General features: G+C 43.8%; 1 protein-coding gene across 5 annotated transcripts in view; it reads left to right on the forward strand.

Annotated features, from left to right (window-relative positions):
• GABPB1 (GA binding protein transcription factor subunit beta 1) overlaps positions 1-23,626 on the forward strand; it is a 97,144-nt gene extending 73,518 nt beyond the window's left edge. For 3 of the 5 annotated variants that reach the window (XM_073568506.1, XM_073568504.1, XM_073568507.1), the window contains 4 exons: positions 878-1,066; positions 11,640-11,755; positions 20,009-20,065; positions 20,760-23,626. In XM_073568506.1, coding sequence (XP_073424607.1) covers positions 878-1,066; positions 11,640-11,755; positions 20,009-20,065; positions 20,760-20,912 — 515 coding nt within the window. In that variant the 3' untranslated portion in view covers positions 20,913-23,626. Of the gene's footprint in view, positions 1-877; positions 1,067-11,639; positions 11,756-12,860; positions 12,961-20,008; positions 20,066-20,759 lie in introns of all 5 variants that reach the window. The other 2 variants (XR_012230927.1, XM_073568508.1) reach the window with 2 other exon arrangements.
• The last annotated feature ends 413 nt before the right edge of the window (positions 23,627-24,039 follow it).

Here is a 24,039-nt window from a genome sequence, read left to right on the forward strand (position 1 = left end):
GCATGCGCAGATGGAGATCTCGGCACTAAGATCTTGGCCCTCACTCGGTTATAAGCCTAGGGGGTGTTTTCAGCACATAAAAATTGTGCTAAAAAATTTGTTTTATACTCGAGTATACACGGTATTTAAAAAAAAAAAATATATAAATTCACCCCCCCTTTTGTCCAATTCCAAATAAAACAATACAAATTAAAAATACACATATTTGGTATGTTCACCAGAATTACGTTTTATTTTTTGTTTTATTTTGTTTTCGCAGCATTGCAATAACAGATGATCAAAAAGGTCATGTCTACCCCAAAATAGTATCAATAAAAACATCACCTTCGCACACAAACAATAAGCCATCACTCAGTCCAAGAACCCGAAAATTGGAGATGCCATGAGTCCTGGAAAATGGCACGATTATTTTATTTATTTATTGATGTTTTTTTTTTTGTTTTTGTTTTTTTTTCCTTTACAAACAATTTTTTTCACCACTTAAAAAAGAACATAGAACTCCTACTGACCTGGAGATCACATTGCCAGGTCAGATTTAGCATTTAGTGAATATGGTGGGAAATCTCTATTTATTTATTTATTTATTTATTTTTTTTTTTTTTTGCAATTTCACCGCACTTGGAATTTGTTTCCCGCAAAAAAACAAGCCCTCATTTGGCCATATAGACATAAAAATAAAAAGTTACGGCTTTGGAAAGAAGGGGAGCAAAAAACTGAATCCCAAGGTGGTGAAGGTAGTGTTCTGAAACCGGGCAAAGAGTTGTTTGATACAAAGCGACATTTTATGCTACGCTTTCTAACCCTGCTGAAAATTACTGTTACAAAACAATAGGCTTTTCTGTCTGGACTTGTGATACATTTCAATTATGTTTTCTAGTGGTGGCAACAGAAGAAGTGGTAACTGCAGAGTCTGTTGATGGTGCAATTCAACAAGTTGTTAGTTCTGGTGGTCAACAAGTCATCACAATAGTGACAGATGGCATCCATCTTGGTAATCTCCAGTCTGCTATTCCATCAAGTGCCATAGGTCAGCCAATTATTGTCACAATGCCGGATGGCCAACAGGGTAAGTAATTAAAAAATTAAATGCAGATTATGCTAGTCTTTCTAGTGTCTTAATGTACATTTTCGACTCAAACAATTGTTGGATACAGACTGATCAATAGAGATCATTTTGTGTTTCCCTTTATCCTCCACATAAAGGGATTGTCCAGGTTTGAGAGAAAAGTCTACAGTACCTTTTGACAATTTCCAGTTATTGCCGCTGATGGTGAGTGGACACATGACCGCATGGATGTGATTGGCATATATCCAGTCATGTGTTGACTAGTCTCATCTGGGCAAGGCGTGTAAGTGTAGGTAAAGGGAGGAAAATAAGTTTTGATACACATCAGATTTTGGAGAGGTCTGTCATTTTTATCGTAGGTACACTTCAACTGTGAGAGACAGAATCTAAAAAAAATCCAGAAAATCACTTAATATTTGGTACAGAAACCTTTGTTTGTAATTACAGATGTCAGACATTTCCTGTAGTTTGCACACACTGCAGCAGGGATTTTGGCCCACTCCTTGTACATTATTTTGATCAAAATTATGTTTACTAAATACCCTTATTATTACCTTTATGCATTATTTGCAGTTTTTTTTACTTTTTAGTTCAGGATATTTGTGTTTTTTGCTTTCTGTTTTCTCTGGTTAATGGTCATGTGTTAATATGCACTTACATTGTGCATACAGTTGTGGCCAAAAGTATTGACACCCCTGCAATTCTGTCAGATAATACTCAGTTTCTTCCTGAAAATGATTGCAAACACAAATTCTTTGGTATTTTTATCTTCATTTAATTTGTCTTAAATGAAAAAACACAAACGAGAATGAAGCAAAAAGCTAAACATTGATCATTTCACACAAAACTCCAAAAATGGGCCAGACAAAAGTATTGGCACCCTCAGCCTAATACTTGGTTGCACAACCTTTAGCCAAAATAACTGCGACCAACCGCTTCCGGTAACCATCAATGAGTTTCTTACAATGCTCTGCTGGAATTTTAGACCATTCTTCTTTGGCAAACTGCTCCAGGTCCCTGATATTTGAAGGGTGCCTTCTCCAAACTGCCATTTTTTAGATCTCTCCACAGGTGTTCTATGGGATTCAGGTCTGGACTCATTGCTGGCCACCTTAGAAGTCTCCAGTTCTTTCTCTCAAACCATTTTCTAGTGCTTTTTGAAGTGTGTTTTGGGTCATTGTCCTGCTGGAAGACCCATGACCTCTGAGGGAGACCCATCTTTCTCACACTGGGCCCTACATTATGCTGCAAAATTTGTTGGTAGTCTTCTGACTTCATAATGCCATGCACACGGTCAAGCAGTCCAGTGCCAGAGGCAGCAAAGCAACCCTCGGACTGCAGGGCAGCTTGAACTTGTTTGCATGTTAGTCGAGGTTCTTTATCCAACATCCGCACAATCTTGCGTTGAAATCTCTTGTCAATTTTTCTTTTCCGTCCACATCTAGGGAGGTTAGCCACAGTGCCATGGGCTTTAAACTTCTTGATGACACTGCGCACGGTAGACACAGGAACATTCAGGTCTTTGGAGATGGACTTGTAGCCTTGAGATTGCTCATGCTTCCTCACAATTTGGTTTCTCAAGTCCTCAGACAGTTCTTTGGTCTTCTTTCTTTTCTCCATGCTCAATGTGGTACACACAAGGACACAGGACAGAGGTTGAGTCAACTTTAATCCATGTCAGCTGGCTGCAAGTGTGATTTAGTTATTGCCAACAGCTGTTAGGTGCCACAGGTAAGTTACAGGTGCTGTTAATTACACAAATTAGAGAAGCATCACAATTTTTCGAACAGTGCCAATGGGTCGCCCTCCCAGGACTGTGGGGTACTCGGTACCGGGCCGGTGTCAGGGGAATGTGTCACAGCACGGGTGACCCGGTCCATGGCCCTGGGCGCCCAAGTCTTTGGCGGAATGTATATATAGTTAATGGAATAGTTCGTGACGCCACCTGTGGTGTTTGGCAAGCAAGATGTTAAGCCAACGTTGCGTGCAGATCCTCTGGGGCTGATGGTGTGTTGCAGCCTAGATGGTGTAGCTCCCCACAGGTGAAGCTGTAACCCCAGGGCAGTGTAATTGCAATAGATGAGGATAGTCGCAGGCGGTGTGAGGAATGCTGGTACTCAGATGTAGCGGTGCTGACGGTGTTAGCGCACAAATGAATGGAAGACACCAGGGATTGCAGTTCCAAAGCTTTACTCACAGTCTGTGGTACACACTGGTGCCTGCCTCCGTGCCGTGTCCTCCGGGGCAGAGACTCAATCAACCTCCAGGGCAAGTCAGGATTCTCCTCTCCAACACTCCGCCAACATATACCTTTCCTGAACGACTCCTCTATTGCGCTTTTAAAGTGTGAAAAGCTCCAGTACCGTGGTACTCTGAAGTTCCTCCTGTCAGATGTTCCTAACAACTCTACTCGTATGGCAGACAGCTGTAGTCTCTCTCGGGGACTCCCTTCTCCGGAGTCCTGGCTCTCTAATCAGTTGCTGTTGTGCCCCGAGTCTTAGTTGGGAGTAGTGCATTTACAGCCAACTACTCCACCGGTGTCTGCTGCAGAACTATAAGTGTCCATACAACCTCGGGGAGCGGGCCCCGGCCTTGCGCTGAGAACCTATAGACAGAGTTCCTCTTCCAACCCACGTCTCCTCTCTGTTCTCCTACTCCTTCGTTCCGCACTGTTCTTTCTCTCTTATGGAAGCTTAGGTTGCAGCTCTACGTCTTTCTCCTTCTGTTCCTTTCGCGTGCCAGCTGGCTCAGATCACTGAGGCAGCTGCAGCACTCCTTCTCCTCGGACCCGTCCTCAGACTCTCCTGACTGACTGTCCTTCTCTCGACTGACCTCCTGTCAGACTGACCCTCTAGACTCCACTCCTCAGACTGATCTGTAATTCTAAACCTTCCCAACCTTTTATATGGATCTCAACGCCACCCACCTCCCAGCACATCCAGTGTTCCAAGCAGGGAACCACCAAGGCACTCCTAATGTCTAGGAGGAGAGAGAGACCTCAATGTGGTTGTGCTGAACTACCCTGTCGTGTGGGATGCGAGTGTTGGAGTGTGGAAAGGAGCTCCCAACTTACGTAGGCAGTGGGGCACCACACCTTAGGAGAAGGTGCAGTACCTCTGCGGCGCCACACCAATACTTTTGTCCACCCTCTTTTTTATGTTTGGTGTGGAATTATATCCAATTTGGCTTTAGGACAATTCTTTTTGTGTTTTTTCATTTAAGACAAATTAAATGAAGATAATAATACCAAAGAATTTGTGTTTGCAATCATTTTCAGGAAGAAACTGAGTATTATCTGACAGAATTGCAGGGGTGTCAATACTTTTGCCACAACTGTACACATTAACTTACTTTTCTCAGTTCAGATTCGTTTTTTATTCATTTCATTGAGCATTCAGTGCATATATGGGTCTGACCGCCCTCTTTCTGAGCTGGGAAAACCATCCAGTCTGGCCTATGCTTTTACTAGTGGTTCAGCCGCTCGATCCTTGTTCACATTCACGTCACTTGGCAAGTGAAAAGGTTTTAAATACTAGAGTAGGGACTGTCCCATAAGGGTTGCCGTGACGTGGCGGGATGGCTTGTACATTATTTTGATCAAAATTATGTTTGCTAAATACCCTTATTATTATTACGTTTATGCATTATTTTCAGTTTATTTTTTACTTTTTTAGTTCAGGATATTTTTGTTTTTTGCTTTCTGTTTTCTGTGGCCTATTTGTTCTGTAGCCCATTCCAGCCTTGTGCAGGTCTACAATTTTGCACCTGGTGTCCTTAGACAACTCTTTGCTCTTGGCCATGGTGGAGAGGTTGGAGTGTGATTGATTTAGTGTGTGAACAGGAGTTTTTTATAATGAGGTAATGAGTTCAAACAGGTGCAAGGAGAAAATTTAACAGGTCTGGGAGAGCCAGAATTCTTGCTGGTTGGTAGGTGCTAAAATACTTATGTCATGCAATAAATTGCAAATTAATTATAGAAAAATCATACAATGTGATTTTCTGGATTTATCTTTAAATACTGTCTCTCACAGTTGAAGTGTATCTACGATAAAAATGATAGACGTCTCCATTCTTTGTTGATGGGAAAACTTGCAAAATTGGCAGTGTATCAAATACTTATTTACTCTGTCGCCTAATTGGGGGACACAGAACCGTGGGTGTTATGCTGCTGTCCACTAGGAGGCGACACTATGCATAATCTGAAAAAGATTAACTTTGGCTCCTCCTCTGCAGTATACACCCCTGGACGGCGTCAGCCTTCTCCAGTTTTTGCTTAGTGTCGCAAGGAGGCACACCTTTTTTCTTCCGTTTTTTTCCTTTTTTCGTCCGGAAATACAGATGAAGAAAAGAGGGTCTCCAGCGAGACTCCCGGCATGGCTCCCTCCTCGGTCCCCTATTAGGGGTACCCGGTTGAGGTCGAGGTGGCTATTCCCCATGTCGCTCCCTCCCCAGTCCCTCGGGTCCTGGTTCGAGGTCAAGACCCCCCTCCTTCCCCAACCCCTTTAAGGGGTCTGGGTTGAGGTAGAGGCGAGGATGAAGACCCCCTGACGGTGACAGACGCACCCTCCCTAATCCCCCGCAGGGGGCATTAGATTGAGACGCCTCAGGTAGGGTCGGAGATCAGGCAGCATTCCGCAGCTTCCAGGGACCCCAGGCCGGCTGAGGGATCCTGTTGGGGCCGGGGGAGGGTGCGGACTGGATGGCACAGCAGAGACAGGGCTTTTTCTGCATCCCTGTCTCTGCAGCAGCAGCGGCTCCATAGCGCTTCAGGGGCCCCACATACAGAAACCGCTACCCCTGCTACCCCCACCGCTATCCAGTCGACCATTCTGGGGGGGTCTGGTACAAAAACGCCCCCCCCCCCCCCCCCCCCCGGACTACCGCGCCGTTCTGGAGCCCTCCTGGGCATCAGGCCTCTAATTTAGATCTAATTTTCCCCGCCCCCCGGATGACCAAAATGACACACTGGAGTGTCATAGAAGGGGCGGATTGAGGCAGAAAGGGGGCGTTTTTACACAGCCCAGCGCGCCCTTTTCAGCTCTCCGCCCCCTCCTCCCTCTCCTCAGAGTCCCGGTGGCCATTTTTTCTGGATGAGATCCAGGAGAGGAACATCACAGCGGTCTCCGGGGGGCACAGAACTGGGATCTGTCGGCGCTGGACCTAGGGGCACACCAGTGGGGTAAGCTCACAGCTGGGTTCTCATACTCAGCTGTGAATCCATACTTCCTATAAGGCTCTCTGTGGGTTCCCTCTGCGTAGCCACCCCTGTACGATCCCTTATAGCCAGCCTCTGTGCACTATGCCGGGCTCAAGGAAGAGAACCAGGCAGGAATGTTTCTATGCATTCTGCAAAGCCACGCTCCCTAGTGGCAGCACGTATCCGCACTGCCGGGACTGCATCCTGAACTCTGGGTCAGAACCCCAGGGAGTCCCTACTGACGCTTCAGTGTCACAGGCCACGCCGGAATGGGCAACTCAGATGTCTCAGTCCATGACACAGTCCATAGACAACCTAACTGCTACATTGCTGCAAGCTCTGCAGAGTCGGGCCCCGGCTATGGACGGTACACAGCAAACGGACAGCTTGTCTCAGGAACATGCTGCTTCCGACTCTCACAGACGTAAGCGGACCCACAGGTCTCGATCACCTGAGTCGCACTATAGCACAAGGTCGTCCCCCTCCAGGGAGAGACAGCGTCATTCCAGGTCTCCTGGGCAGTCCCCTGCCACAGACAGACAGTGCAATTTACCACAGGGATCCCCCACCACAGAAGACCCCCGCCCCAGGTCGCCCTCCAGGGATCACCTTAGCGAGGCACAGGATTCGGAGGGCATCTGTGACTCCGACTCAGATAACGAAACAGACAAGTCCGTGGTACCTTCTCCGCCTAGCAATACAGCGCTAGTTGAGGACATAATTTCTGCCATTCATCGGGTGCTAAAAATTCCAGAGTCGGCCCCGGAAGTCCCAGAACATAGGATTTGCTTCGAAAGTGTTCAGAAACCACCTAATTAGGTCTTCCCTAATCACCATGAGTTTGAGAAAATACTTACCAAACAGTTTGCGCAGCCTGAGAAAAAATTCGCTAATCGCAAATATTTGGAAGCGAAGTACCCCTTCCCACAGAAAGACACCATACAATGGACAGATCCACCTGAAGTGGACCCTCCGGTTTCTAGGCTAGCAGCGCAGACTTTACTCTCTCTGCCGGATAGCTCAACCCTCAGGGACGCAGCAGACCGGCAAGTAGAACGCATGGCTCGTTCTATTTTCGAAGCGGCAGGCGCCTCTCTGGGCCCTGCGTTTGCTTCAGTTTGGGCAGCCAAGGCCATCCTGGCTTGGGCCAAAAAACTACAGGAGGGTCTTCAGGCTTCAAATCCTGAGCTCTCGGACCAAGCGGTCCAGATAGCAGTGGTAGCAGACTACATGATTCATGCAGCCCTGGATTCCGCCAGAGGTGTAGCGGGAATAGCATCAAACGCCATCACGATCCGACGCATCCTCTGGCTGCGAGAATGGAAAGCGGATGCGGCCTCAAAGAAGTCCCTCACGCGACTTCCGTATTTTACTGGAAGACTTTTCGGCGAAAAGTTGGACACCATGATAGCCAATGCCACTGGGGGTAAGAGTACCTCTCTCCCTCAACTAAAACCGAAACGCACGTTTAAACGAAGAAACCAGACGCGATTCCGATCCTTTCGGAATTCCTCGGGCTGGTCCGTTTCGCGCCCAGTGCAAAACCGTAACCGTTCTCCACGCAGGGACAACCCACGGACGCAGCAGCGACCGGACAGGGCTTGGCAGTCGAAAGCAGGCCAAGCGAAACCCAAGGGAGGAAAACCTCAGAACTTCGCTTCATCATGACTCGCGACCTCCGGAAGACACCCCACCAGTAGGCGGCCGACTTTTACTCTTTCAGCAAGTCTGGCTGCCTATTACAGAAGACAGGTGGGTCAGGGAAATAGTGTCTTCCGGATACAAGATAGGGTTTACTTCCGTTCCACCGAACCGGTTCTTCCTTTCTATGCCTCCAACACCACCAGAAAAGGCTTGTGCTTTCCACCAAGCGGTTTCCTCTCTCCTTCAATCAGGAGTTGTGGTGCCGGTTCCCGTGAACGAGAGATTCCGAGGATTCTACTCAAATTTGTTCGTAGTCCCCAAGAAAGGAGGCGGCGTCCGACCCATACTGGACCTAAAACAGCTCAACAATTACTTACGGGTCCGTCATTTCCGCATGGAGTCCCTCCGGTCCATCATTGCATCCATGGACCAGGGAGAATACCTCGCCTCCATAGACATACAGGATGCGTAACTCCACATACCAATTGCTCCCGCCCACCAAAGGTTTCTCAGGTTCGCGGTCAACCAAAACCACTACCAGTTTGTCGCCCTTCCGTTCGGACTCGCCACGGCTCTAAGAACGTTCACCAAAGTCATGGCGGCCACCATGGATGTCCTGCACTCGAGGCATTTTAGTCGTCCCGTACCTGGACGACCTCCTCATCAAGTCTCCCACTTTCAAAGACTGCGAGGTCAGTGTCTCAATCACACTAGACACTCTGAGTCGCTTGGGATGGCTAATCAACCTACAGAAATCGTCGACTATCCCAACTCGGACTCTAACATTCCTGGGAATGGTATTCGACACCGCCAGGGGCCTGGTGCTCCTTCCCAAGGACAAGACACTGGCCATCCGTCTGGGAGTTCGCACACTCCTTCGCAGTCCTCCTCGATCTCTCCGGTTTGCCATGAGAGTCCTCGGCCGGATGGCAGCAGCAATAGAGGCAGTGCCATTTGCCCAGTTTCACCTCAGGGTCCTTCAACTAGCCATACTCAGATCTTGGGACAGGTACCCCTTCTCCCTCGACAGGGAGTTCAGGTTGACGTCATCAACCAGGAGGTCCCTGCATTGGTGGCTCAAACCAACCTCGCTTACACGAGGGAAGCCATTCCTCTCAGGACAATGGAAGATCCTGACTACCGATGCAAGCCTGACAGGCTGGGGGGGGCGGTGCACCTACATCACAGGGCACAGGGCAAGTGGTCACCGAGGGAAGTGACATTGCCCATCAATGTTCTGGAAATCAGGGCCATTCTCTTGGCACTGAGAGCCTTTCATCACTTGCTTGCAGCCTCGCACATACGGATACAGTCGGACAATGCCACGGCTGTGGCATACGTGAACCACCAAGGCGGGACCCGCAGCGCCCAGGCGATGAGAGAAGTGGCTCATATCCTCCGCTGGGCGGAAGACACGAGGTCGGTACTTTCTGCGGTACACATTCCGGGTGTAGAAAACTGGGAAGCCGACTTCCTCAGCAGGCAAGGAATGGACTCGGGGGAGTGGTCTCTCCATCCCGAGATTTTTTGCCAGATCTGTCAACGCTGGGGAACCCCGGAGGTGGACCTAATGGCATCCCATCTCAATACCAAGGTCCCCAATTTCATGGCCAGGACACACAACCCGCGGTCGCTCGGAGCGGATGCCCTGGTCCAGGACTGGTCCCAGTTCCGACTCCTGTACATTTTTCCACCCCTCCCCCTAATCGCCAGGGTCGTGAGGAAGATCAAGCAAGAGGGAGTTCCGACCATCCTCATCGCGCCAGACTGGCCCAGACGTACATGGTACGCCGACATCGTCCAACTTACAGCAGACCCCCCCTGGCGTCTACCCGACCGTCACGACCTTCTGTCTCAAGGTCCGTTCTTCCACCAGAATTCAGGGGCTCTCAATTTGACGGCATGGCCCTTGAAACCTGGATTCTAACCCAGGCAGGTTTTTCACCGGCAGTCATTGCAACTATGATCAGGGCAAGGAAGCCGGCCTCCGCCAAGCTCTATTATCGTACCTGGAGAGCTTTCTTTTCTTGGTGCGAATCTCATGGACAAGTCCCACTCCCTTATTCCCTCACGAAGGTACTAGGTTTTCTTCAATCGGGCCTAGATGCCAAGCTATCCCTAAGTTCGCTTAAGAGTCAGGTGTCGGCGCTTTCAGTCCTTTTTCAAAAGCGCATTGCTATTAAACCGCAAGTAAGGACTTTCATCCAGGGAGTTTCCCGATTGGTTCCTCCCTACAAACGTCCGCTGGATACGTGGGACCTCAATCTGGTCCTGACAGCATTGCAAGCTCCACCCTTCGAACCTCTGAGAGGAGTTCCACTCTCCATTCTGTCTCAGAAAGTGTTTTTTCTAGTGGCGATCACCTCGTTACGCAGAGTGTCGGAATTGTCAGCACTTTCCTGCTGACGGCCTTTCCTAGCCTTTTACCAGGACAAGGTGGTTCTCCGCACGGTACCATCCTTCCTTCCGAAGGTTGTGTCCAACTTTCACCTCAATGAGGACATTTCACTGCCATCCCTTTGCCCGGTTCCGGTTCATAGAGTGGAGAAGGCTCTGCATACGCTTGACCTCGTCAGAGCATTGCGGATTTACGTGTCCAGGACTGCACCTTTCCGGAAATCTAATTCCCTCTTCATTCTTCCGGAAGGTAGTCGCAAGGGGCTGCCGGCTTCCAAGGCTACCCTTGCCAGGTGGATCAAGTCCACCATACATGAGGCCTACCGACTTAACAGTTCCCCTCTTCCGGCCGGTATCACGGCACACTCTACACGGGCAGTAGGGGCCTCCTGGGCCATTCGGCATCAGGCTTCGGCACAACAAGTGTGTAAGGCGGCCACTTGGACTAGCCTACACACGTTTACGAAACACTACAGTGTTCATACCCAGTCCTCAGCGGATGCGAGCCTGGGTAGACTGGTTCTGCAGGCGGCAGTACCCTAAGTCTAGGGAACTGTCAACACAATATTCGTCCACTGCTTCCCACCCAGGGACTGCTTTGGGACGTCCCACGGTTCTGTGTCCCTCAATTAGGCGACAGAGTAAAGGAGATTTTTGTGTACTCATCGTAAAATCTCTTTCTCTTAGCCTTTAATTGGGGGACACAGCTCCCACCCTGTTGCCCTTACGGGCCGTTGTTTACTGTTGAGTTCTCATATTGTTCTTTATGTTATTTGATTACGTTCCTCCTTATGCTTTGGCACAAAACTGGAGAAGGCTGACGCCGTCCAGGGGTGTATACTGCAGAGGAGGAGCCAAAGTTAATCTTTTTCAGATTATGCATAGTGTCGCCTCCTAGTGGACAGCAGCATAACACCCACGGTTCTGTGTCCCCCAATTAAAGGCTAAGAGAAAGAGATTTTACGGTGAGTACACAAAAATCTTCTTTTCCCCACTGTAGTTCTGTCTGTGGCACTCACAGTTGATACTGAATAAATCGGAATATTTTGATGCATTTGTTACCATTGTTTCATTATTTGTAAATCAATAACATATCTATCCATCCTGTAATATCCATAATGCCACAACTTTTCCTTCTTGGTGTTTGAATTTCAAGTGTATATATGGTTGGGATGAAAGAAGATGAATTATATAGTTTATCGTATATAAAGATTATTGCCTTTTTGTACATTTTGTATGTAGCATAAATCATAAGAGTTCCTGTAGCTGAACAGCTTTGTTCTTCAAATCATAGTCCATGTCCATTATTGAGTCTGCTTGTATTTATTCTTATAGTATTGACGGTACCAGCAACTGACATTGCCGAAGAAACTGTAATTAGTGACGAGCCCCCTCCTAAAAGACAATGCATTGAGATCATTGAAAATCGCATGGACTCCGCAGAGATCGAGGTAATGTCCAGTTTTGGAATGTCCCTGTGATTTCTGATTTTAGGGTGTATGCTACTACAATGACGCAGTACAATTGCTAGCACTGCGGTTTTTCTTTACTGGCTATTACACATGAGGCTCCATGGAGTTAGTAGTTTACAGTCCTGTTATTGTTACTGTAAGAAACGTCTTCAATATACTATTAAGGGCTATGGGCACCTTTGAAATTTAAGGTAACCACTACATTTTAGTTAGCAGTGTTTTGTTGCAATTTTTCAGTGCAGATTTGTCACAAAACCTTAAGGGTTTCCTGATGCCAGCACAGTGAATGAGAATCCTGACGTCTCGTTCACACGTTGCTTATTTGTGACTTGCAGACGGTGCAGATTTAAATCTGCTGCATGTCAATTCTTTCAGGGCAGATATCGCCCATACTAACCTGCACCAAAAACACACGTTTTTCCTCTTCTTTTGTTCATTTAATGAGGAAATGGTGCTCAGATTTGTGCACCAAATATTTATTTTCCCTCTTGGCATGTACCTTCAAGCCATACATGCTTTATGTGAGGTCTGTGTGTCTGGATCTGGCTGTTGCCAGTGATGACATCTCATTTACTACCTTAGCTTCATCCGAGAACTGAGCCTTCCTTCTACAGACACACTGATGCCATGGTGTGTGGTTCCCTCGCCCTGCAGCTTCTGCTGTGGATGCTCCCCTCCGTCTCCACACTAATAATATCCCTGTCTATAGTCGGATGCTGTGCAGCCTTTGTGATCTCTGAAGTCCCGTCTTCCTCCCGGCTGGTGGAAGGAAGGATTAATATTATCTAATGAAATTGCACAAACTTGACAGCAACAAAATGAACAAAGTCTATGTGGAAAGCTTCTTAATTTCACATTTTGTAAACAAATGAGCAAAAAAAAAAATGAATTGGAGCAAAGGTGCCCATAGTGTTAAAAAAATCATAATTTGTTCACTATTTTTGTACTTTAAATGTGTAACATGTCCAGCACATGTATTTTACTTGCATTTCCCTGAATTTATTGCTCTTGCTGCTGGTATTTTTTTTAAACCATTTTTTTTAAATAGCTGATATTTGACCATGTGTTCCTCTTTATTGTACAGTCTGTGGAAGGAGGATACCTTATCAGATACAATATCTCTGATTTACCTCATCTCTGATTTTACCATTAACATGATGTGAAAGTGCCTTCAACTATCACAGGTGTGCGGTTCTTACCAATTTACCAGCACTTTTGGGTGTCACTTTCCAGTACTTCCACCATCTTTTTTTATTGGATCTTTCTTTCCTATTATGTTGATTGCGCTTGTTATGCTTACATAAAGGAAGTTTATTATAAAAGTCCTGGGTCATTCCCTGATGACCAAAAGTCCTTGTAGATGCAAATACTAGTATTCTGCAATTGGGAACCTTTATTTGTTCATTTACAAGACACAGATCATCAAAATGTAATTCAGTCCTCGAGCATTGTGTTTATGCCATGACCACACTTATGATTATTAATGAAATACTTTCTTTTAATCTGCAGCTAGTGCTGGGCCCTTGGCAGCATGTTTCCATTCCTGAAAGGGTCAGGCTGTAAGGTGACTGTGACTTCTCCCAGTGTAAGGTTGTGTGCACACGTTGTGTTTTCATTGCATTTTTCCGCTGTGGAATCGCTGCGAAAACGCATTCATTGCAATCCTATGGGATTCCGCAATGCTGTGCTAATGCTGCGGATTTTTCTGTGGCAGAATTGTATAGCGGAAAAATCCACAGCATGCTCATTCTTTTTGCGGAATCGTGGCAATTCTGCACCCATAGGAATGCATTGATCCGCTTACTTTCCACATGTGGCTATGCCCACCATGCGCAAAGTAAGCGGATCATGTGCGGATGGTACCCAGGGCCTGGAGGAGAGTCTTCTCTCCTCCAGGCCCTGGGTACCATAATCCTGTAAAAAATAGAATAAAAATAAAAAATAGAGATATACTCACCTTCTGATGGCCCCTGGTGTCCTTCCCGCCTCTCACCATGCTCCCAGCATCTTCCCGTCCCAGTAATGCTTTGCGCGAATGATTGCTGATGACGTCGCGCTCATCTCAGGTCCTTCGCACAAAGCATTATTTGGACCGGAAGATGCTGGGAGCGCCGCAGAGCAGATTTGGGGCCATCGGAAGGTGAGAAAAACAATATTTTTATTTTTTTATTATTTTAACATCGTATCAATCACATTTCCAAACGATGTTAATCGTTTGGAATGCGCAAACGCTTTTTTTTTTTGCAGGAAAAACGCATGCGAATTCGCATGCGTTTCACTCGCGGCGGGAGTGCGGAAATGTGGACATTTCCGCAACATTTCTGCAACGTGGGTACATAGCCTTAATGAATGGACGTCCATTAATTTACACTAGAGGAATCACGTGGAGCCAGACCCTCTTCCCATGTTTATTACCCAGTTGCAGAAATGGAACTGAGTGGATCTGGTGAAAGGATTGCCAACGGACTGTCCATTGCATATACATGACTAACGCTTGGAGGTGTTGCGTCCTTAACACAACAATCAAAGATGAAAGTCAGTCCTCCAACAGGGACACTAGCAGTTTCCATACACGTGTACAGGAGGTGTCTTCATTAACAAATACTTTACTGACCTGACTCTCAAATCTGCCTTATGCTGCAGTACCTTTATGCATCTGTATCTGTACTTGTTCCTGCCTTGCTGCTGTAATGCTCTGAATTTCCCCATGGTGGGACGATTAAAGGATTATCTTATCTATCTTATCTTAGTACGGACCGTGACCACTACAGCCCAGGGCTGTGGAGTCGGAGTCGTGGAGTCGGAGTTAGTTTTGGTTGGAGTCGGAGTCGGTAGAAATGTTCCGACTCCAGCTTTAAAAAAGAATGTATTAATATTTCATAATTGAACTTTCATATGAATTTTATAAATGTTACTCAAATATATATGTTCTATCAAACTATGAACAACAGTGATAAGCAGTTCTGCTGGAGATAGAGACATTTCTTACTTCTTGTGTGTCACTGTTCTCCACTGCCCTTATCTAATCTTATACTTGGTTAACCTCATGCTGCCCCCAACCCCCCTACTTACAATGTATGAAAGTGAAAATGTGTTGCAAATTCTTAGTATTAAAGCTCCTCCTCTAGACTAGATCATACTAGGTGTGCGTCTTCCAAGCATCTCACAGCTGCCTGCTACTCGGAAGAGGAAGACTGTAAGAAGTATTAACCTTTCAACAAACTTTGCATCAGTTAACTGTGAGTACATGAGGAATAATAACAGTATTACTGACCACTATATCAGTTGTACGACCTGGCAATAATTTTGTACAATTGTTTTTAGGAAAAACAATTGTCATTTGGATTGTGAATGCAGAATTAAAAACCTGAGAATGTCAAAGAAGCATCACATTAAATCAGCTGTATTTGAACATTTCACCATCACTCAAGATAGAAAACATTATGTCTGTCAGTGTATGACAAATGATCCAGACGAAAACAAATGCTGTGAAGCCAAGATGAGTGCATATTCAGGCAAAGATAAAAATGCTCCTACCAGAGCTTCTAATCTAAAGAGACATTTACAGCGCTTTCATCCAGAAGTACTGAAAGCAGTGGATGAGAAAGACTGCATCCAAACCAATGAACCAGTGCCCAGCTCTTCCAGCCAAACAAAGGAGCAGAGAACTTTGCATCCATCAGTTGCAAGATATTTTGTCAGTGACAAAGTTACTGTGACAATGACAGTAGATACATTTAAAAAACAGATCATAGAGCTTGTTGTAAAGGATAGTGTGCCTCTTTCATTATTTTCACCACCAGCTTTTATGTGTCTGAATGGGGAAATGGCCCGCAAGCTTGGTGTTTCTCTGGAGAGAGAGAGTATTAGAAAATTAGTAATCGAAGAAGCTTTTAAACAAAAGGAAGAACTTAAAAAAACTCTCAAGGGACTCTTTCTGTTTCTTAAAATGGATGCCTGCACACGTCACAGAGTGAACTATTTTGCCATCAATGTCCGATTTGTTTGTGACAAAAATGAAATAGTTACCAAGACATTGGCAGTAAAAGATACCAAAGCTCATCACACCAGTGAGTTTCTCCAGGTCTTGGTGGAAAAGGTTCTGCAAGACTATGAACTTAAAAAAGAGAAAGTTCTTTCTGTCGTAACTGACAATGCTTCAAATATGATAAGTACTATTAAGCTAATGAATGAGAGTAATGATGGTGACCAGCAGCTAGAAGAACATTCTGGGTCCACAGACACAGAAATGTTTGAAATAGAGGAACACAGTATTGTAACTGAGGAGCAAACTGAAGTTGCTTCAGATGAACAGCAACATGATAGTTTAGATGATCTTGTTGAAACTGTGTCAATATGTTCTTTCATTCATCACATGCGCTGTGTTGTGCATACGCTACAGCTGGCTATAAGAGACAGTCTGCAAGAAGGACATGCTGCTGCACTGATTGGCAAGGTGAGAAAATTGGCTACTGTTGCCAGAACCCCTAAAGTTGACTCAATTTTGAAGAGACGTGCTGGAAAAGGGGCAATTATTGATCAAGCCACACGATGGGGCAGTACTTACTTAATGATTCAGCGCTTGGTTGAACTGAAAACCTTTCTTGTAGACATGGCTAACCCTCAACTGACGCTAAATGAAAGTCAGTGGAATCAGGTGACTGAGCTGGAAAAATTGCTAGAGCACCCATTTACAGTGACTAAAAAATTACAAGCAGAGGACTTAACTCCAGGTATTTTCTTAAAGGAGTGGAAGAACCTGATGTTTCGCCTGTCCCAAAGAGGAGGGTTAATTGCAAGTGGCATTGCTACATCAATGAAACGGAGAGAGGAGCTACTATTACAAAATAACATTCTTTTGGCAGCTGTTTATGTAGACCCAATGCATCGGATTCTTCTAGATGATCAACAGCTAAGTAAAGGAAAAGAAGCTCTGTTTGAAATAGCAGTAAGGATGAAAGGGTTGCAGAACAGTCAGGAGGAACAAGAAGAATTTGGTCGTCCTGCCACATGTTCACCCTCATCAACTGATGAAGAATTTAATTTTGAAAAATATTTGGATCACAAGGACCGTGCAAAGCGTTCCCGCATAGAAGAAGAGTCATCCCCATCAAGGAACACAGCCAGTACATTTCAGCAGAATTTTTCATGTGCACTAAAAGAAATTGAGAAATTTGACCGTTCATCAAAAATAACAGTGCAACAAGCGATTCCTCTGTATCCTGACATTGTCAGAGATGTTGCCCGAGTGGTTACTGCTTTGCCACCAACACAAGTTAGTGTAGAGAGGTTGTTCTCTGCTCTCAAAATAATTAGATCAGATTTGAGGGCATCCATGAAGGAGGATCTGACAGAGGCAATACTTTTTCTGAGGACAAATTTATAGATTTCTTCTTATTAACTGCATAAAAGTGTTTATTGCATATTTACTTACAGTTTAGAAAAGTTTATAAAAGTTATTTGCTATATTCTAATTGTATTCTAATGTAGTTTTTGCTCTAAGTGGTCTGATTACTTATATGATGGTGAGAAACTGAATAAGCACGATGTTTAATATTTTACAACAGTAAATTTGTTGTTATGAATTGGCCATTTATGAAGGAGTCGGAGCCTGATAAAATCCAGGAGTCGGAGTCACAACTGTGGCTTACCGACTCCACAGCCCTGCTACAGCCACAGACAAGCTGATTTGTAGACTGTCCGGTACAGTCAGTCTGAGCAGGTTCTGCCATCATTGAAGCAGTAAGAAATGCTGATGTCCGCTCTGGGGCCTGTACAATTCTAAATGCAGTGGTGGACTATACTACAAGCAGTGACTGAATCAGTAATGCAAGATATTTTTACAAAGCTTTGTAATGTTTACTGTAGATGAAGTTCAGTGGTGGCTGTGCAGAACTACCGATATGCACAGGGTGATGTCAGGGTTTATGTGCTTGTGAAGAGGAGCAGCACACATCACAAATATCAGTAATAGCCTCCTGCACATATACAATCTCTCCTTACACAACTAGCCATTCTTTTCAGCTCCTTGGACCTCTCTTTCTGAGGGTTATGTACCGTGAACTTCCTTATGTTGGATTTCAGCATGACAAGTACTTGGTTCTGGTGTGAAAAAGATGTTTTGCAGCAGCTCAATCTAGTCTATATATTAGCAAAAAAAATTGCCTACAAATCCCATTACTAGATCTGCCCATATTTAGTGATGATTGGTCATATAGCAAGTCAATCAGCACTCGCTTTAGGCTGCTAAGCTCAGGAACACTGGATACCTGCAATTAGTAGATGGGAGGGAGTGGTAACTATGGGGCTACTGAAATGCTGTACCAAGTGGCGCTGGCGTAGTTGGCTCTTTCCTTCATAGCGCTTTTAGAAATCGATGCCACTCTTTATACCTCCCCATGTCCCTCCCCTCCTGTGTGCAGTCTCTGGAGTTGCTGTCAGCAGGGATACTGTGTGTGCTCGCCAGTGCTGCTGTTTGAGCCACGAGGTGGGGCACATAGTGAGCCCTCCTCCCCTCCAGACCGGGTTCAGTCTCCCCACTTATAAGGCCACTGTGCCCAATCATGTCTTACATTGAGGCTCTTCTAGGGGAGGGCAAACCCTGTTTTTTGTGTAAACTGTTAGGGTAAGTGCACACGTAGTTTTTAGGTTGTGCGGATTTTGTTAAAAAATCCGCAGGACAAAAGTCCTGCGGATTAGCCTGCAGTTTTACCCTGTGGTTTCACACCTCATAATGGATAGGTGTGAAACCGCAGCGAAATTCGCACAAAGAATTGACATGCTGCAGATTGTAATCCGCAGCAAAACCGCGCGGAAAAATCCACAGCATGTGCACAGCGTTTTTTTTATTTCCATAGGAAATAAAGGTACTGTACAATGCAGCAGAATCTGCTGTGGACCTGCAGGGCCAAATCCGATGCGGATCCGCAGCGTGTGCACATACCCTTAATAAGAAATAATGAAACTTAATTATTCATGGTGTTGTATAATGAATGTTGCTTTCTTAGGGTGTGTGCACACGTTGCAGATTCTGCTGCGGAATTTTCCGCGCGGATTTGTCTAAATCCGCAGGTCAAAAGACCTGCGGTTTATCTGCGGATTAGCCTGCAGTTTCCCCCTGCGGTTTGACACCTGGTCATGGAGCAGGTGCCAAACCTCTGTGGCATCCGCACTAAGAAGTGACATGCTGCAGATTTAAAACCGCACCAAATCCGCGTGGAAAATTCCGCACCGTGGGCACTGCAGTTTTCATTTTACATTGCTTTTAATGGTACTGTACACCGCAGCAGAATCCGCAACGTGTGCACACACCCTTACAGTGGCACAAAATGGAGCTCCATATAAGTCTTCTGTTTCAGACTAAATTCACATTTTTTGAACTTTAAGATTTATGACACTGTAAGCTCCAGGCATATTTTATAGCCATCATAGTACCCTTGTTCATGACTAATCTTGTACACTGATGACATTATAGCCTATGGGCATCTGCCACCTATAGGCTAATATGTCATCAATTGGCCAAGAAATACCATACACAGTGCAGTATACATGTGTTTTGTCATTTTATCCTTGTACACCCAAGACATAAACCATAAAATGATGTGAACAGGGTCTACCGCTAAACTTATGTGTATTTTCTAGGGCTGTATTATTTCAGCAAATGTTATTTGTTCTGTTTTTTTTTTTATGCTCGCTATGCCTGAAGTGTGTATATTTGGTTGAAACTCCTGGCAGACCATCTTTGGTGTTAATAGATATTCCATCTTTTGGCTTATTTGTAATGATGGCCAATAAATTAAGAAAGCAACAAACAAAATGTAAAACAGCAAGTAGTTGTTCCTTATTTTTTGGTTGCTGTTCAGCCGGGATTGTGGCATCTTGGCAGTCTGGGCTGTATTTCTTCGTGGCTAGAGTAGGAATTTCCATCACATGCAGGTAGTAACATGCATAAAATCCAATCCTTTTGATTGTTGGAGTTGTAGAAGATAAAGGGGCTACAGGAAAGAAATCTTTGTCCGAATGTCTCTGTGTTTGGGTCTGCTAGTTGCTACCTCTAAATGCCTTTTTATATTTAAAGGTTCGCCAGTGATTGCAGTGACGTTTGTGTTTCTGACCTCTTTTTTTTTTTTTCCAGTAGTTTCACATTGGCAGCATGCAGTACTTGCTTGTTATTTTGGATATTGTAAACCTGTTTTTTTTTCTCCTTTTTTAAATTTTTTTTCGGTCTGCCAGATTCCAGAAACTTCTGGGTCAGAAATCTATATTGTGAATACTCAAGAGTTTTCTCAGGTACCTATATACATTTTAAAACCAGTTTTGTATGTTTCTGAGACGATCTCTGAGCCCGTCATCCTCAGATTTTGTGGTGCTGTGTGTATGACTGATTTCATGTTTTCTGACCAATAAACCATTGCTTATGCCGCCTTTGTGACTTTTTTTTTTTTTTTTTGGTGCATGATGCCTTATCCCTTCCATGTGTGGGACAGGTTTTTTATTCTTTCTCATTGGTGTTCATGTAGTCAACTAAGTATTATTTGATTAATTCATTTTATTTCCCTTTTAAACAGCCTTTCATTATGGATGTATCTGCTAATACATAAGTCTATAAAAAGTCTCGTATACCCTATACCTGTCTCCGCTTTAAGCACAGGTGAAGCAGAACTGCAGATACGTCCACTATGCACATTATTACATTGTGTAGCACTTGTATTCATACTCCCATTATGTCACCCAGTAATGTGTAGTGAAGTGGACCTGTTGTCATCAGAAAAACCATATATTTGCAGCAGTTTTATCTGGCATGGAAATCACAATTTTTAGGAGCTGTTTAAAGCTCGCAATCTATTTCAGTAAAAAAAAAAGGACTAGATTAATGTAACAGCTGATTATGACAAATAATTAAGAATGTCATTTTCAGGTCAGAGATGTTCTAGCATGGCATGATTGTAAAAATTAAAATGTCTTTATTATCCCTTATTCACAGGAAAGAGAATCCCTTCAGAAGCAACTTGATGAGGCCAACAGAGAAGCCCAGAAATACCGCCAGCAGCTGCTTAAGAAAGAACAAGAGGCCGAGGCCTACAGACAGAAGCTAGAAGCCATGACCAGACTGCAGACCAATAAGGAAGTGGTGTAAACTTCTAGTGGGACATATAATTTTTTTGATATTTTTTATTCAGCAAGATGTCTCTGACCTAATCTGTGTACTGCCGTGTGCCACAAATGGGCCATGCAGGACGTTAGAACAGATCTCCAGCTAGAACACTTCTAAAAAGGCTGGTTGTATGAAGGTCAATCCTTGTGAAAAGTATTTAAAAAATACTGTAAATACAGTTTTGTTTTTTTTTTTTGTTTTAATTTTACAATTAGCTTATAAGTTGATTCTGATTTTTGAAAGCTGCAGAGATCACAGTGTGAAAGGTATGACCGTGTTTTGCATAAAGAAAAAAATCGCGATGCTGATCCTCTCAACAGTGTGCACCATCTCCAAAACTAGATACTCCACATATCTGCAGTTCTTTCTGAAAACAGATCAACGTGGCCTTTGAGGTTACCATTTCCTAGTGGAAATCTTTGTACAGCTTTTAATTTGTGTCTCCTATTATTTGAACCTATAGTTTTTTTTCTACTAAGCAAAATTTTATATGTTTAACTTCTGAAACATCCAGGTAGATTTACATGTATATGAAGCTAATATTTTTTAAGAAGAAACTTTTGTACATACGATGCATGTTTTTCTTTTTTCTATACCATTTCTGCAGAGACCAGGTTGTGCAATCTCTCCTGAACAGGCATTTATCATTAGTTATAGAAGCGTCCTTTTCTATAAACTGATAAATGACTCGTTAAACCTACCATGTTCAACAAGACCCAAATTTGTGAAACCTCGAGAGCTGCAAAATCTAAAATGGTTTGCACGGAACACTTTTCTTAGCATACACAGATTAATACATCTGGAGAAATATTTGAGATCTTCACATTTGGAATTTGCATTTGATTATGCAAGCGTCTCATCAGTTGTTGAAAGGTTGATTTGCTTTCCTTATTTAAGGAAACTACTCGTTTTGGGTTTTGCGATCCTTTTAACTCTAGTCTTCATGTTCACCTAAAACAGGGCAGGAATGATTTCTAGTTCTGCTAGGCTTCTGGATATGTACGGCATGAATTACATATTTTTTTATTCACTCAGTAAATTTATGTTATCATTGTTGGCGCATCTTTCTATGCACAAAATACAGACAAAATTTTTATTTTATAAATCACAGACACTTTCAGACTTCATTCCAAGAAAACGGAATGGAAATGCTGATTATTGAAATATTTACTGTTTTTACACAGACTTGTAATTATAAAATGTAATTATGTTACCATTTTTGTTAAATTAAATATGCAACTGTTTCCCTTTTTTGCTTTTTATCTTCCATTACTACTGTTTGTTCATGAAAATAATGTAACAAAGTATGAAGTCCAAAACAATCAAAAAATATGAGGATTTTATTTTTTCTTCTTGTAATGCCTTGTTGCAGTTACATATTTGACAAAATGAAGATACTGAAATTAATTTCACAAGTAGAACCCAGGTTTGCTAGATTGAGGAATTTTAAGCTTCGGAGTGACTTTGTATAGTCTTTATTTGCTAATTTTGTACTGATTTTTAAATTTTCAGTTCATAGTACTTGTCAAAATCCTGCTGGTTTCCCCTTAAACTGCCATTAGTTTAGTTACGGAGGTTTCCCTGTTACCCTGGCTGTTTTTTTTTTTTTTTTTTTTTTTTTTTTTTACAAATTGGACTTTAGGTCCCCTCTCTGTGTCCAGCAGAGAGCCTCCACCGCTGCTCCTGGTGTCTTATCGTCTGCAGCACTGACATCACATTGTTGGCTGCAGACAATATTAGACATGGGGAGCTGCAGCAGAAACTCAACACAGAACCTGGTGAGGGTGAGAAGAGATTTTTTTTTTTTTTTGTTTGTTTTTTTTTTGTTTTTATACAAATGCAGCCATGGCACAGGCATTTTTCGAATCTGGAGAACCCTTTAATTTTTGCTGTCAGGCATGTGACAGAACAGATTGGCTATAACTATTATTGACATTTGAGCTCTCACAAGGCATGGTTTCTTGGTGATGGTAAACTTGAAGGATTCTGACTTCAGCTTTAGGCTACTTTCACACTTGCGTTGCACGTCGATCTGTGCACGGCCACCACTAAGCTCCTCCCCTGCCACGCCTCCTCCTGTTAGCTCCGCCTATGGGCGTATGACCCTGCACGTGACCTACGTTCCCTATCTTTAGCATTAGGTACGCAGGCCGTGCGCAGGTATGCGTTTTCTGGCGCATGCGTCCTTTTAAGCGGCAGGGGGCGGAGCTTAGCGGCGGCCGTGCGCAGACCGACACAGGTCTGTGCAATGCAAGTGTGAAACCAGCCTTAGACACAAGGGAAACGTCATGTAATTAAAATCAATTCAAGATTAATAAATAAAAAACAAATGTTATAAAGCGGCCTACTGGTTTAGGTAGGTTGAATTCTTCAGAAATGGCGCTTCCTTTTAAAACTTTAAGAAGCAAGAAAGAAATGGGTATACTTTAATACAGCAGACACTTGTATGTACACCATGTATTTTGTAACTTACAATTTTTTTTTTCCTCATGATCATAAATAGACCAAATATATAAGTGAAATGTTCTACCCCTCAGGAACTCCAGAGATGTGCCACTATTTTGCTTAGATATCAGTAATCAAGCTGTTTATATATATATAAAAATGTTTACTGGGATGAGCTGTTCAATTGTCCATAGACTGGTTGTCATGTCTAAGAAACTTATTAAAGATCTTCTATATAAGGGATTCTACAATCTTGTAAGTTGTGAGTTTTGTAATGTATCACGTGCACCTATGGTGACCGGCCAGTTACTGTGTCCACTGATTTTGTTTTTTTAATAGTTCAGGAAGTTCTTAAGCAAGATCCAGCGAGCATTTCATATTGAAAAGGATTTCTTAATTGTCTGCTGTCAAAATCTAGGACTTATTCTATTAAGGTGTTTGTAACAAAATTTAGTGATTCCCTCCCCACAAAGTGTAAGTTTCACAAAAATATTGCAATTTTTTGTGTTTACAAGCCACTCTCAACCAGCTACACCAATATGGGTGTAGTGTGGATGTGGCATGGCTACGCTCGCCTGTTAAATTTATGAAAAGTCCCTGACATTTCTGACGGCAGTGCACTTTACTTAATTTATTAAAGGGAGTCTGTCGGCACAGAAAAGAC

The sequence above is a fragment of the Dendrobates tinctorius genome, unplaced genomic scaffold (genome assembly GCF_039654945.1).
Source record: "Dendrobates tinctorius isolate UK_male_01 unplaced genomic scaffold, ASM3965494v1 ptg000022l, whole genome shotgun sequence".
Taxonomy (NCBI): Eukaryota; Metazoa; Chordata; class Amphibia; order Anura; family Dendrobatidae; genus Dendrobates; species Dendrobates tinctorius.